Below are 14,899 nucleotides of genomic sequence, written 5' to 3' on the forward strand. Positions count from 1 at the left end.
CACAGAAATGAGTGAACAAAGACACTAGAACATGTCTTTGAAGGCATGAGAGCAGAGGGATTACTTGCAATATCCATAACACAAGTTACCGAGGCTACTATCCTTTCTTCAAAGGCATGAGAGCTAAAATCTTGCATTTCCTATAGCTAGCATTAATGTTGATAAAGTAGTCGAAAGTAATCTATAAGAAATCAGTGTTATGTGCAATAATCATATGTATGTCAAACTCTCACATGTTTTGGTCAAAAGAGCAATTTGGAACTGTCATTTGGCACACAAAAATCACATGCAAGATCACCCAGGAAGTTGTACTACCAGTACTAGTATTGTGTGTTAGATGAAAAAACACGATCAAGATCGCCAAAATGTTCGTCAAGAAGAGATATTACCTGGACTGGCTTAACGAGGGATCCCAGAGAGGAGGGCTTGGACAGGGCAATGGCCTTGAGCTTGTCTGTGGTAGTCTCGGCGGGGTGCTTGTGCTTCTTCGTACCCTAAGCCTCGACGGTTTTGGCCAAAGCCATAGACATCACTTCGGCCGGTGCTCCAGGGTCCATAAAAAACTGTCAAATAGAAATAAAAGAAAAGAAACCATAATCACAAACCCAAAAGAAGACCAGAGAGGGAGTTATAGGATCAGTCGCGGGTTTGCAAGACCAGGCCTTGGCCAGAAGCAAAAGCAACACCATTGATGCGCTCACCTTTCCTTCTTTGGGAGAGATGAACAATGACAGAAGCGCGTCAGGGTTTTCTTGAAGAAATGAGGAACAGGATGAGGGAGAAGCGAGTTGGGGTTTTCTTCAAGAGAGGAAGATGAGGGAGAAGAGTGAAATGATAGTTGCTTCATCCATCCAACTTACTGCTGGAAAGGTGGGGGGTTTTGTGACTTGACGTCTCATTGGGCATTACTGCGGCACTTCGACCGGTGTAGTCTACCGTGCAGTTGTGCACTCTAGTACGGAGAAATTTAGTGCATGGCAAGTGGACCCCGATGTTGGTTGTCCCACACGTCGGCGAAAGTGAGTAGTAAGGTTCCCGACGACCATCGAGGATGATTCGCACGGTAGAGCATGTCCACTGTTTCTGAAGAAAAAAATGATTACAACAAGTGTTTCCACTCTTACGACGGAGGAGTGCGAAACATGACAGCCACTTGAACTTACACAATACTCCTACTAGTAGGCATGTGCAGTGGTTCATATGTCAGTACTATATATCTTGTTGCTAGTGTAGTAAGATATGACGATAACAAATGATGTTGTGCGCATGTCAACTATATGGACAGTAATGTAACATACCTTTTTTTACTGTCCGGTCGAGAATGAACAGTGAGATCAATGTTAACAGAACTAGGTCTACAGCGCACGGAGAGTATGGTGCTACAGTACTCCATAGAACATGAACCATATGAAGCACGAATCGGTGTTAGGCAGGGTGTATGAAGGGTGCATGGGAGCAAAAGTTCCCTTCTCAACCCACTTTGAGAGCATGAAGGGTGCATGAGTCCACTCTAGTAGGTTAATACAAATATACTAGGAGAATGCATGAAGAGGGGTGCTGAGATTAGCATGCATGAAGAGGGAACAACTATATTGAGATGAGAATGCAACCAAACACACCCACACGCTTTGTGCTACAGTGACTGAGCTACACCGTCTGAGTTTGATCCAACGGTCATGTTGCGCCGAGACATGGACATGCCCATGCAGAGGACTCCTAAATGCCACCGAAGTCCCTCTACTTCTCGAGGCGCACGACGTTGGTGATGCAGGGTGCCACCGCCCGCAGAGCCCACTCCTAGTCGACGGGAGCCAGCTCGTCAAAGACGGCGTCCAATGGCACAAATGGATTTCAGTGACAAAGCCCTGAGAGGATTCTCCCAGCAACGACGATGGACGCCCACAACCCCTCCTTGTCCAGCTCCGCCCCCACCATCGTGCGGAGACGGCTTAGCTCCTTGGAGATATAGAGACCATGTCTAAAAGCCGCAGCTTGTTAAAGTCGACGGGGTGGTCGAACGGGTTTAGCCCGACGGTCAACATGGTCGCACTGGCACGACGGTAGGCATCACGCAGCCACAACACGTGCATGGCAACCTGGTCCACCAAGTGATTGAGGCGATCCTGGACCTCGTCACGATCGGCCCGCTCACGCTCCAGCTGGCTCGCCTGACCGCCTATCGTATCTTCCGCTTTCTGCAGCAATGCCGCCGACACCTCGAGCATCTTTGTGGTGGACTCCTGCCGCTTTTGAAGCTCCGTGAACTCCCACACATAAAGGAGGAGCATGGCACTCATCTCCTCCTTGAGCCCACAAAGCCCTGCCGTGTCCCTGCAGCTCTACGAGCTGAGCATCGAAGCAGCCAATGGCGACGAGAAGGTTATGGTGAACTGGTTTCCCATGGCCCTCAAAGACGGCGCGCGCTCGTGGCTCCTGAACCTCCCTGCGGGATCGGTCTCCTCCTGGGACGAGATGCGAGAGCGTTTCGTTGCCAACTTCTAGGGCACTCGCGTCCGCCCACCAGCTGCGGGCGACCTGTGGCGCATCAAGCAGCAGCCAGGAGAGACCCTGCAGAAGTACATCCAACGCTTCAACAATGTTCGCCTCAAGATCCCCAAGGTGTCGGATGAAGCCATCATCTCGGCGTTCACTAATGGTGTCCGTGACGTCAAGATGAAGGAGGAGCTCCCCATACACGAGGACTTGTGCATGGCTTTGGAGATGTTCAACATGACAACCAAGTGTGCGAGAGTTGAGGAAGGTCGCCTCTCCCTCCTGGAACTTCCGGAGGCTGACCAAGAAAACAAGAAGACCAAGGCCAAGGACGTGAAGCGCAAGGGACCGGTCGTGCTCGCGGCCGAACCAGAGATGAAGCGCGGCTGCGACCACCCGGAGTCATCCAAGGGCAGCCGCCCATTCTGCGTCTTCCCCAACATGCACAACCACAACACCAATGACTGCCAGGAGCTCAGGGCCATCTGCGACGGTCCCCTCAGTCATCGCCCTGAGCGCAATGATCAAGGCTACGGCTGCGGAGGTGGCCGAGGCGGAGGACGCTGGGACAGCCACGATCCCCACCAGAAATGGTGCGATCAGCCTCGTGAGGACCATTGGCAGGGCCAGTCTCGCGAGGATTCCTGGAGGGACCAGCCTCGCGAGGACCACCCCCAGGGCAACGTTGGCCTTCCTCCGTTGCCGCCACCACCAAGCAGGAATGAGACCACCACTAGGATGAGTGGGTTGGGGGCTTCCAAGAGCCTTGTGCCATTGCTTGCATCCTAGGCGGTGCTTTGGCCCCAGCCTCACGTTGCATCTCCAAGTAGTTCACGTGTGAGGTGAATGCGGCCCTCCCTAGGCTCGAGGCGACGCATCCGCTTAGGTGGTGCAAGTACGTGATACGTCTCCAATGTATCTACTTTTCCAAACACTTTTGCCCTTGTTTTGGACTCTAACTTGCATGATTTGAATGAAACTAACCCGGACTGACGCTGTTTTCAGCAGAACTGCCATGATGTTGTTTTATGTGTAGAAAAGAAAAGTTCTCGGAATGTCCTGAAAATCCACGGAGGCACTTTTTGGAATTAATAAGAATTTCTGGGCGAAAGAAATATACCAGGGGGCCCAGGGCCTATCCACGAGGCAGGGGGCGCCCCCCTGTAGGGTGCGCCCCCTATATCGTGGGCCCCTTGGACCTCCACCGACCTCAACCCCAACTCCATATATTCATGTTCGGGGAGAAAAAAATCAAGCAGAAAGTGTCATCGCGTTTTACGGCACGGAGCCGCCACCAAGCCCTAATCTCTCTCGGGAGGGCTGATCTGGAGTCCATTCGGGCTCCGAAGAGGGGGATTCGTCGCCGTCGTCATCATCAACCATCCTCCATCACCAATTTCATGATGCTCACCGTTGTGCGTGAGTAATTCCATCGTAGGCTTGCTGGACGGTGATGGGTTGGATGAGATTTACCATGTAATCAAGTTAGTTTTGTTAGGGTTTGATCCCTAGTATCCACTATGTTCTAAGATTGATGTTGCTATGACTTTGCTATGCTTAATGCTTGTCACTAGGGCCCGAGTGCCATGATTTCATATCTGAACCTATTATGTTTTCATGAATATATGTGTGTTCTTGATCCTATCTTGCAAGTCTATAGTCACCTATTATGTGTTATGATCTGACAACCCCGAAGTGACAATAATTGGGATACTTCTCGGTGATGACCGTAGTTTGAGGAGTTCATGTATTCACTATGTGCTAATGCTTTGTTACAATTCTCTATTAAAAGGAGGCCTTAATATCCCTTAGTTTCCGCTAGGACCCCACTGCCACGGGAGGGTAGGACAAAAGATGTCATGCAAGTTCTTTTCCATAAGCACGTATGACTATTTACGAAATACATGCCTACATTACATTGATGAATTGGAGCTAGTTCTATGTCACCCTATGTTATAGCTATTACATGAGGAATCGCATCCGCATAATTATCCATCACTGATCCATTGCCTACGAGATTTTCATATATTGTTCTTCGCTTATTTACTCTTCCGTTGCTATTGTTACAACTACTAGAAAAACCCAAAAATTGTTATCTTTACTTTTGCCACCGTTACCTTTATTATTATACCACTTTTGCTACTAAATACTTTGCTGCAGATACTAAGTTATCCAGGTGTGGTTGAATTGACAACTCAACTGCTAATACTCAAGAATATTCTTTGGCTCCCCTTGTGTCGAATCAATAAATTTGGGTTGAATACTTTACCCTCGAAAGTTGTTGCGATCCCCTACACTTGTGGGTTATCAAGACTAATTTATGGTGCCGTTGCCGGGGAGCATAGCTCTATTCTCTGAGTCACTTGGGATTTACATCTGTTGATCACTATGAAGAACTTGAAAGACGATCGAACTACTATTTTGCCCTCAACTACGAGGGGAGGTAAGGAACTGCCATCTAGCTCTGCATTAGATTCTCCTTCCGTTATTAGTAAGCTTGCGACACCTAAACCTGCTAATGCTATGAATTCTGATATGTCGCATGTTATTGATGATGCCACTTCTGCTATGCATGATGAAACTACTTCTGTGCGTGATACTACTTTGCCATTAGGTTAATTTCTTGATGAACAACTTGCTAGAGTTAGGGGGAATAAAATTATTGAAGATGCTATTATTGATGATAGTGATGATGAAGGTTCTCCCAATGATTATGTATTGCATGTTGTTCCTAAGGGTTATGTTATGAATGAAGAAGCTGCTAGGGAAATCTTTGCTTGCAATGATAGATATGATCTTAAGAAATTATTAGCTAAATGGAAGCAGCAGTCTCTTAATGCTAGAATGAAACCTGACCCTGCTTTTGCTACTTCACCTATCTGTGTTACTGATAAGGATTATGAATTCTCTGTTGATCCTGATATTATTACTTTAGTTGAATCTAATCCTTTTTATGGCCTTGAATCTGAAACTGTTGTGGCACATCTTACCAAGTTGAATGATATAGCTACCCTGTTTACTAATGATGAGAAGTCTCGCTATTATTATATTCTTAAGATATTTCTGTTCTCATTAAAGGGTGATGCTAAGACTTGGTATAATTCTCTTGCTCCTGGTTGTGTGCGTAGTCCCCGGGATATGATTTATTACTTCTCTGCTAAATATTTCCCTGCTCATAAGAAACAAGCTGCCTTGCGGGAAATATATGATTTTGTGCAAATCAAAGAAGAGAGTCTCCCACAAGCTTGGGGGAGGCTTCTCCGGTTACTTAATGATTTACCTGATCATCCTCTCAAGAAAAATGAAATACTTGATATCTTTTACAATGGACTAACCGATGCTTCCAAGAACTAGTTGGATAGTTGTGCTGGTTGTGTTTTCAGGGAAAGAACAGTCGACGAAGCTGAAATACTATTGAATAATATGTTGACTAATGAAAATAATTGGACTCTTCCCGAGCCAATTCCTGAAGTAATTCCTGAACCAATTGAGCCAACTCCTGAGCCTATTCCTAAACCCACTCCGAAGAAGAGAGTTGTTTTATTTCTCAGTCCTGAAGATATGCAAGAGGCAAAGAAGTCAATGAAAGAAAAAGGTATTAAAGCCGAAGATGTTAAGAATTTACCTCCTATTGAAGAAATACATGGTCTTAATATACCGCCTGTTGAAGAACCACATTGTCTTGATAACCCGACACAGGTAGTAAAGGTAAATTCTCTCTATAGATATGATAAAGTTGAAATCCCCTCTACTAAATTTCATAGCCCATGCTTAGATGAATTTGATGACTTTATGGCTATACAAGAAAGTTTTAATGCTTATGTTGGTAGAGAGTTAAAGAATAATGCTTTCGAGATAGTACGCGTGTGCGATAATATGGCTAGAGTTAAAGGTGAACTTCAACTCCTTAGCAAATATGCTTCTATGGTTGCTACTCAAGCTAAGCAAGTACTCAAAGCTCAAAATGACTTGCTTGAGGAATTAAATAATAAAAACGACTTTGCTGTTAGAGTGGCTACTAGAACTGGTAGAATGACTCAGGAACCTTTGTATCCTGAAGGCCACCCTAAGAGAATCAAACATGATTCTCAGAGAAATAATTTAGAGGCACCTAGTTCTTCTAAAAATAATAAGAAGAAAAATTCTAGAACTTTGCATGCTTCTAGTGAACCTACTGTAGGCACACCTAAGAATCCCAATGATATTTCTATTTATGATGCTGAAACACAATCAGGTGATGAACATGAACCTAGTGATAATGTTAATGATAATATTCATGTTGATGCTCAACCTAGCAAAAACAATGATGTAGAGATTGAACCTGTTGTTGATCTTGATAACCCACAATCAAAGAATCAACGTTATGATAAGAGAGATTTTGTTGCTAGGAAGCACGGTAGAGAAAGAGAACCATGGGTTCAGAAACCCATGCCCTTTCCTCCTAAACCATCCAAGACAAAGGATAATGAGGATTTTGAGCGCTTTGCTGAAATGATTAGACCTATTTTCTTACGTATGCGCTTAACTGATATGCTGAAAGTAAATCCTTATGCTAAGTATATGAAGGATATCATTACAAACAAAAGAAAGATATCGGAAGCTGAAATTTCCACCATGCTTGCTAATTACACTTTTAAGGGTGGAATACCAAAGAAACTTCGAGATCCGGGGGTACCAACTATACCATGTTCCATTAAAAGAAATTATGTTAGAACTGCTTTATGTGATCTTGGAGCCGGTGTTAGTGTTATGCCTCTCTCTTTATATCGTAGACTTGAATTGAATAAGTTGACACCTACTGAAATATCTTTGCAAATGGCTGATAAATCAACTGCTATACATGTCGGTATTTGTGAGGATGTGCCTGTTGTGGTTGCAAATGTCACTATCTTAACGGACTTTGTTATTCTTGATATTCCCGAGGACGATAGTATGTTTATTATCCTTGGTAGACCTTTTCTTAATACTGCAGGGGCTGTTATTGATTGCAACAAAGGCAATGTCACTTTTCATGTTAATGGTAATGAGCATACGGTACACTTTCCGAGGAAACAATCTCAAGTTCATAGCATCAATTCTATTGGAAAAGTTCCAACTATCATTATTGGAGGTTTTGAATTTCCTCTCCCTACTGTCAAAAAAAAGTATGATATTCTTATTGTTGGGGATTTTCATATCCCCGTTGAGGTAACTTAGTGTTATTCGAAATTTCTCCGGTTCCGTGTTATTCGGGATGTGTTTGTTAACAAGACTTGATCAACCTTGTTAGTGGATTCATTTTGATGATCACGAGATGGATGAAACTAGAAGGCACAACCTTCTGTACCCACTTTTTACTTTCTGTTATTTAGAATAAATAAAGCAAAAATAGTATTAACCGTCTGTTTTCTGAATTATCTGTGCATTAAAAAATAGTCCGAAAATAAAAGTGCTCCAAATGCCCTGCAAATTTATTATGATTTTTTATGGAATATTTGAGGATTTTAGGCACTGAAATCACTGCAGGAGGGGCAAGCACCAGGCCACGAGAGTGGAGGGCGCCCCCTGTCTCGTGGGCCCCTAGTGGCCCCCCTCCACTTATGCCAGCACCACACACTTCATCTTCTACCCAAAAAAATCCCCATCCAGCTCAAGCACGAGTTCTAGCTCATTTTGCTGCGATTTTCGATCTCCTTGCTCAAAGCTCCATTCACAAAACTGCTTTGGGAGATTGTTGCTTGGTATGTGACTCCTCCATTGGTCCAATTAGTGTTTGATCTAGCACTTTATTCATTGCAAATTTTTGCTGCATAGGTGACCATGTTCTTGAGCTTGCATGTTAAATTTATGAGGTCCCAAGCAATTCTAATGCATGATATAGGCTCTACGCACTTGTAGGAATAGTTGCTACCAATCTTGTTTAGTTTTATCTACTTTTATTTGGAAGTTACTAAAATTTTAGAAATTTTCAGAAAAAGAATTATGCTTAGAAGAATGTACCAAGGTGGTTCCTCGGCAAAGAAAGGGCCAAGGATTGCTATACGTGAGCAAGATGTTGAACTGCCGAGGGATGCGGATGTATGAGCTTGTAAGTGGCCATCCGGTGATTTTATGGTCGAAGCAGGCTTCAAGTAGGAATTTGACGCATATGTGCGTAATGCCGAGCTGGAGGACTTCTTACAAGATAAGTGTCCTCAGTACTATCAATTGACTGATTCCTTTGTGCGGAGGTTCCAATATAACTGTGCGCGTAATTCTCCTAGTGTCATGTTTGATATTTATGATACATCTTATACCATGGATTTAGAAGATTTCACAACTGCTTGCAAACTCCCGCAGTGGGGTAATATTAATGATCCTCGTAAATCTGAATTTAGAGATTTTCTTGCTAGTATTACTGTGGGAGAATCTAGGGACATAGCACAAGCTACCATAGGAAGCATTCATTTTCCTGCTATACATTATTTTGCTCTCTTTATTGGTAGATGCATTAACGGTAAAGACAAAGCATGTCACATGTGTGTCCCTGATCTGTGTGTCCTCAAGAGTGTTGTTTCAGGTTATAAAGGTTATAACTTGGGGGCAATAGTTGCACATAGGTTGCAGAATAATAGTAGAAAGGGAGATTTATTTGGAGGAATTTATGCAACCCGTGTGGCTAATTATCTTAATATAGCCCCACGAGAGGGGGATATGATTTTACCTCCTGTTTATTTGGATAAAGAAGCTATGTTCAATCATAAATTTCTTGAGAGGAATGAGCAATTCCTCCATTATCGCCTAATCTATGACAGACGCAACGTCGACCCTGTTACTCTTCCTGCTCCCTACCTTTTTGATTATCGGGCAAAAGGAAGATATGTTGTCACCAAGGAGGAAGCAGCTAAATACGAGAGGGTAGCAGAGGCAGCTCGCCAACACGCTGCAGCTCAGGAGGCGGTTGCCGCTGCATCTTAGTACGACCCCAGTTTCACTTATGGATATCAACCACGCGGTCCTTGGTACTAGACCAACTTAGGCCAAAAGCCTAAGCTTGGGGGAGTACGTATTTCTCACCGACTTTACATTCATGTTCACACACTAGTCGTCGGTGCTCATACTCTTTCATTGTATTATCCATGCTAGTTTAAATTTCTTTTTCTAGTTTTCTTCTTGTGTGTTTGATAAACCTTAAGAAAAAACCAAAAAAATTAGTTAGTTTAATTTCCTTGCTTGTAGTAGAATTAAAATGAAAACCCAAAAAGATTTCTCATTCTTCTTTTACTTGTTGGGAGCTTTCCCGTGTAAATAGTTTTATTTTCTTTTGTTTCCTTTGGAGGTCGAGAAGACTATATTGAAAATGCTTAGTGGCTCTTATATGCATGATTGTTTATTTAATTTAGAGCCCATATTATTTGTCTTCTCTCTTGAGTTGAATGCTTGCAGATTCCAGCTTAGTCCAATGCACGTGCACTCTTATTATTATACACATTGTTCGGTCGTGCAAGTGAAAGGCAATAATGACAATATATGATGAACTTATTGGGATGATAAAAGCTGGTATGAACTCGACCTCTCTTGTTTTTGTAAATATGATGAGTTCATCGTTACTGAGTCAGCTTATTATGAAGTAAACATATTTGCAATGACATTTAGAGATTATAGTTGCTTGTGCCATGCTTGATTAGCCATGAGTTATAATGGTTTACCTTGCGTGCCAACATGCTATTAGAATGATTATGATGTGGTATGATGGGATGGTATCCTCCTTTGAATGAATTGAGTGACTCGACTTGGCACATGTTCACGCATGTAGTTGAATCAAATCAACATAGCCTTCATGATATTTATGTTCATGGTGGATTATATCCTACTCATGCTTGTACTCGGTGTGAATTAATTTTAATGCATGTTTACGACTGTTGTCGCTCTCTCAGCTGGTCACTTCTTAGTCTTTTGCTAGCCTTCACCTGTACTAAGCGGGAATACTGCTTGTGCATCCAAACTCCATAAAGCCCAAAGTTGTTCCATATGAGTCCACTATACCTTCCTATATGCGATATTTACCTGCCATTCCAAGTAAATTTGTATGTGCCAAACTCCAAACCTTCAAATGAAATTCTGTTTTGTATGCTCGAGCAGCTCATGTTACAACTAGGGCTGCCTATATCTTCCATGCTAGGTGGGTTATTCTCAAGAGGAGTGGACTCCGCTCCTCATTCACGAGAAAGGGCCAGTAACCGGGATGCCCAGTCCCGTGATCCAAAAGATCAAAGCAAATCAAAATAATTAAACAAAACTCCCCCAGGGTTGTTGTTAGTTGGAGGCACTCGTTGTTTCGAGCAAGCCATGGATTGATGCTTGTTGGTGGTTGGGGGAGTATAAACTTTTACTATTCTGTTTGGGAACTGCCTATAATGCATGTAGTATGGAAGATACAGCCATCTCATTGTTGTTGCGTTGATATTGAAAGTATGCCGCTCAAAATGTTATTCAATCTCTATTTTAAAATCGAGCTCTGGCACCTCTACAAATTCCTGCTTCCCTCTGCGAAGGGCCTATCTATTTACTTTTATGTTGAGTCATCACCCATCTTATTAAAAAGCACCCGCTGGAGAGCACTCTGTCATTTGCATTCATTATTATTGGTTTATATTGGGTATGACTTGACTGGATCTCTTTTACCATGAATAACAATGTTTAGTCAGTCCTTGATCTTTAAAGGTGCTCTGCATTTATGTTTTGCGGTCTCAGAAAGGGCTAGCGAGATACCATTTTGTTATATCATGTTATGATTGTTTTGAGAAAGTGTTGTTATCCGAGTTTTATTATTATGGCTCGCTAGCTGATTATGCTATTGATATGAGTAATTGTGAGACCTAAGTGTTATTGTGAGTATGATTAGTTCATAATATTTGCTGAAACTTGAATTCTGGCTTTTCATGTTGCGACAACAAGAGCAAACAGAGTTTGTAAAAAAAATTCTTTATCACTTTCAGTTTATCAACTGAATTGCTTGAGGACAAGCAAAGGTTTAAGCTTGGGGGAGTTGATACGTCTCCAACGTATCTACTTTTCCAAACACTTTTGCCCTTGTTTTGGACTCTAACTTGCATGATTTGAATGAAACTAACCTGGACTGATGATGTTTTCAGCAGAACTGCCATGATGTTGTTTTATGTGTAGAAAAAAAAGTTCTCGGAATGTCCTGAAAATCCACGGAGGCACTTTTTGGAATTAATAAGAATTTTTGGGTGAAAGAAATACACCAGGGGGCCCAGGGCCTGTCCACGAGACAGGGGGGCGCCCCTCCCCCCTGGTAAGGCGCGCCCCCCTATCTTGTGGGCCCCCTGGACCTCCACCGACCTCAACTCCAACTCCATATATTCACGTTCGGGGAGAAAAAAATCAAGGAGAAAGTTTCATCACGTTTTACGACACGGAGCCGCCGCCAAGCCCTAATCTCTCTCGGGAGGGCTGATTTGGAGTCCGTTCGGGGCTCCGGAGAGGGGGATCCGTCGCCGTTGTCATCATCAACCATCCTCCATCACCAATTTCATGATGCTCACCGCCGTGCGTGAGTAATTCCATCGTAGGCTTGTTGGACGGTGATGGGTTGGATGAGATTTACCATGTAATCAAGTTAGTTTTGTTAGGGTTTGATCCCTAGTATCCACTATGTTCTGAGATTGATGTTGCTATGACTTTGCTATGCTTAATGCTTGTCACTAGGGCCCGAGTGCCATGATTTCATATCTGAACCTATTATGTTTTCATGAATATATGTGTGTTCTTGATCCTATCTTGCAAGTCTATAGTCACCTATTATGTGTTATGATCCGACAACCCCGAAGTGACAATAACCGGGATACTTCTCGGTGATGACCGTGGTTTGAGGAGTTCATGTATTCACTATGTGCTAATGCTTTGTTCCAATTCTCTATTAAAAGGAGGCCTTAATATCCCTTAGTTTCTGCTAGGACCCCGCTGCCATGGGAGGGTAGTACAAAAGGTGTCGTGCAAGTTCTTTTCCATAAGCACGTATGACTATTTATGGAATACATGCCTATATTACATTGATGAATTGGAGCTAGTTCTATGTCACCCTATGTTATAGCTATTACATGAGGAATCGCATCCGGCATAATTATCCATCACTGATCCATTGCCTACGAGATTTTCATATATTGTTCTTCGCTTATTTACTTTTCCGTTGCTACTGTTACAACTACTACAAAAACCCAAAAACTGTATCTTTACTTTTGCCACTGTTACCTTTATTATCATACCACTTTTGCTACTAAATACTTTGCTGCAGATACTAAGTTATCCAGGTGTGGTTGAATTGACAACTCAACTGCTAATACTCAAGAATATTCTTTGGCTCCCCTTGTGTCGAATCAATAAATTTGGGTTGAATACTTTACCCTCGAAAGTTGTTGCGATCCCCTACACTTGTGGGTTATCAGTACGCCATCACCTTCGACTCTTCCGACCAGCTCAAGTGCATGGCCACCACCGGCGCCCTCCCGATGCTCTGCTCGCCCATCATCAGCAACGTCCTCGTCACCAAGACACTCATCGATAGCGGCGCGGGGCTCAATGTTCTCTCTGTCGAGATGTTCGATAGGCTTCATGTTCCATACAACCAGCTTCAGCCTACCAAGCCCTTCTCAGGAGTGACCGGCGGTTCCACCACCCCGATAGGGCAGATCCGCCTCCCTGTCACCTTCGACAAGCGCGACAACTACCGTACTGAGCTCATCGACTTTGATGCCGCCCACACTTGCCTCCCATACAACGCCATCCTCAGGTACCCGACCCTGGCCAAGTGACCAAGTTCAGGGCTGTGACCCATCGTGGCTACAATGTCCTCAAGATGCCAGGAAGCTGCGGCATCATCACAGTCGCCTGCGATGAAAAGGATGCGATGTGCTCCCTCGAGCATGCCTACCAGGCTACGAAAGTCAAGAACCCGGATGACGAAGGCGCCGCCTACTCCCCTGAGGTCGTCCCCAAGAAGAAGAAACAACTGCTCCACCGTGGACCTCAGGAGGATGGAGCAGCCGGTGGCCCTGCCTCAGGACCTGCGCCCACTGACGGGGTGCCTTCCCCTCTCGTATAGGAAGGCGCACCTGGCGCCCCTCTCAGGCCGGGCTTGGGGCTCTCCTCTGGAGGGCCTTAGACCTGGCCAACGTCACGAGGGAGAGGCTCGGGCACCATGTGGGGGCGTGCTTCGACGCGCGTCCCCGCAAAGAGGGCGCAGGGCGCGAGGTGCCACGTGCTCAGGAGTTCATCACCCAGGCGATCAAGGAGCTTCAGGAGGCGCAAGCCATGCGTGGCGAGCGCCACCGCATGCCCCCCGCTGCAGCTGCTGCCCCTGACAAGGGCAGTGAGCTGCGCGTCCGCGTTAACATCCTAGGGCTAAACAGGGCTGCGTCTCATGAGCTCTTATGGCCGTCCCGCATTGGCCGCTGCGAGGGCCCACCTCATAGCTATGTTCGAATGCCTTTCGGTTTGCTGAACACGGCTGCCACGCACCAGCGCCACTTGCGGGGCGTCCTGGCGGCTCATGAGGCCAGGCGTCAGGCGATCCTATCGGAGGTGGCGGCGGATCCTCGCGAGCCCCCCGAACCTCCAGATCCTCGTGAGGTTCAGGACCTGGGCGGCTCGTGAGGAGAGACTTCTGCAGCGCGCGTCTTCGGCTACCTCAACACTTCTTTAGCAACGATGCCAGGTAACATTTTTGGGGTTTGTTCAGTTGGGGGCGCCCCTCGGGCTGCATCATCCCCAAGCTGCATGGGTCCGTCCCTACGACATGTATCATTTTTTCATCTATCAAAATTGGCTTTACCTTCTTCCATGAGTTGCTTTATGATTATCACCTTCCTGCCTGGTGCTTTGTCGCCCCTCATGGCCTTCCCACGCTGTTGACCCGCCTCTTGCTCATCCCACAACGGGGGCTACACATGCTGGCACGACGCTTGTGCTCGGGTCCGTCCCTGCAACGCTAACAAATCCGAGAGATCGAGCTCTGGCTCACGGCTTGTGCTACCTCTTGAGCATGCGTTGGTTTCCTCTTGAAGAGGAAAGGGTGATGCAGCAAAGGAGCGTAAGTATTTCTCTCAGTTTTTGAGAACCAATGTATCAATCCAGTAGGAGGCTACACTCAAATCCCTTGTACGTGCACAAACAAATAAGAATCTTGCAACCAACGCGATAAAGGGGTTGTCAATCCCTTCATGGCCACTTGCAAAAGTGAGATCTGATAGAGATAATAAGATATTTTTTTTGCTTTTTTTAGGATATAGATTGGAAAGTAAAGATTGCAAATAAATAGATCGGAAACTTATATGATGGAAAATAGACCCGGGGGCCATAGGTTTCACTAGTGGCTTCTCTCAAGATAGCATAAGTATTACGGTGGGTGAATAAATTACTGTCGAGC

General features: G+C 44.8%; 1 protein-coding gene across 1 annotated transcript in view; it reads right to left on the reverse strand.

The window, feature by feature from the left end:
* LOC119292707 (COBRA-like protein 7) overlaps positions 1-13,309 on the reverse strand; it is a 170,472-nt gene extending 157,163 nt beyond the window's left edge. The window contains exon 1 of the mRNA XM_037571440.1: positions 13,208-13,309. Within this exon, the coding sequence (XP_037427337.1) occupies positions 13,208-13,309 (102 nt within the window). The remainder of the gene's footprint in view (positions 1-13,207) is intronic.
* Positions 13,310-14,899: the final 1,590 nt, after the last annotated feature.

The sequence above is a fragment of the Triticum dicoccoides genome, chromosome 4B (assembly GCF_002162155.2).
Source record: "Triticum dicoccoides isolate Atlit2015 ecotype Zavitan chromosome 4B, WEW_v2.0, whole genome shotgun sequence".
Classification (NCBI taxonomy): Eukaryota; Viridiplantae; Streptophyta; class Magnoliopsida; order Poales; family Poaceae; genus Triticum; species Triticum dicoccoides.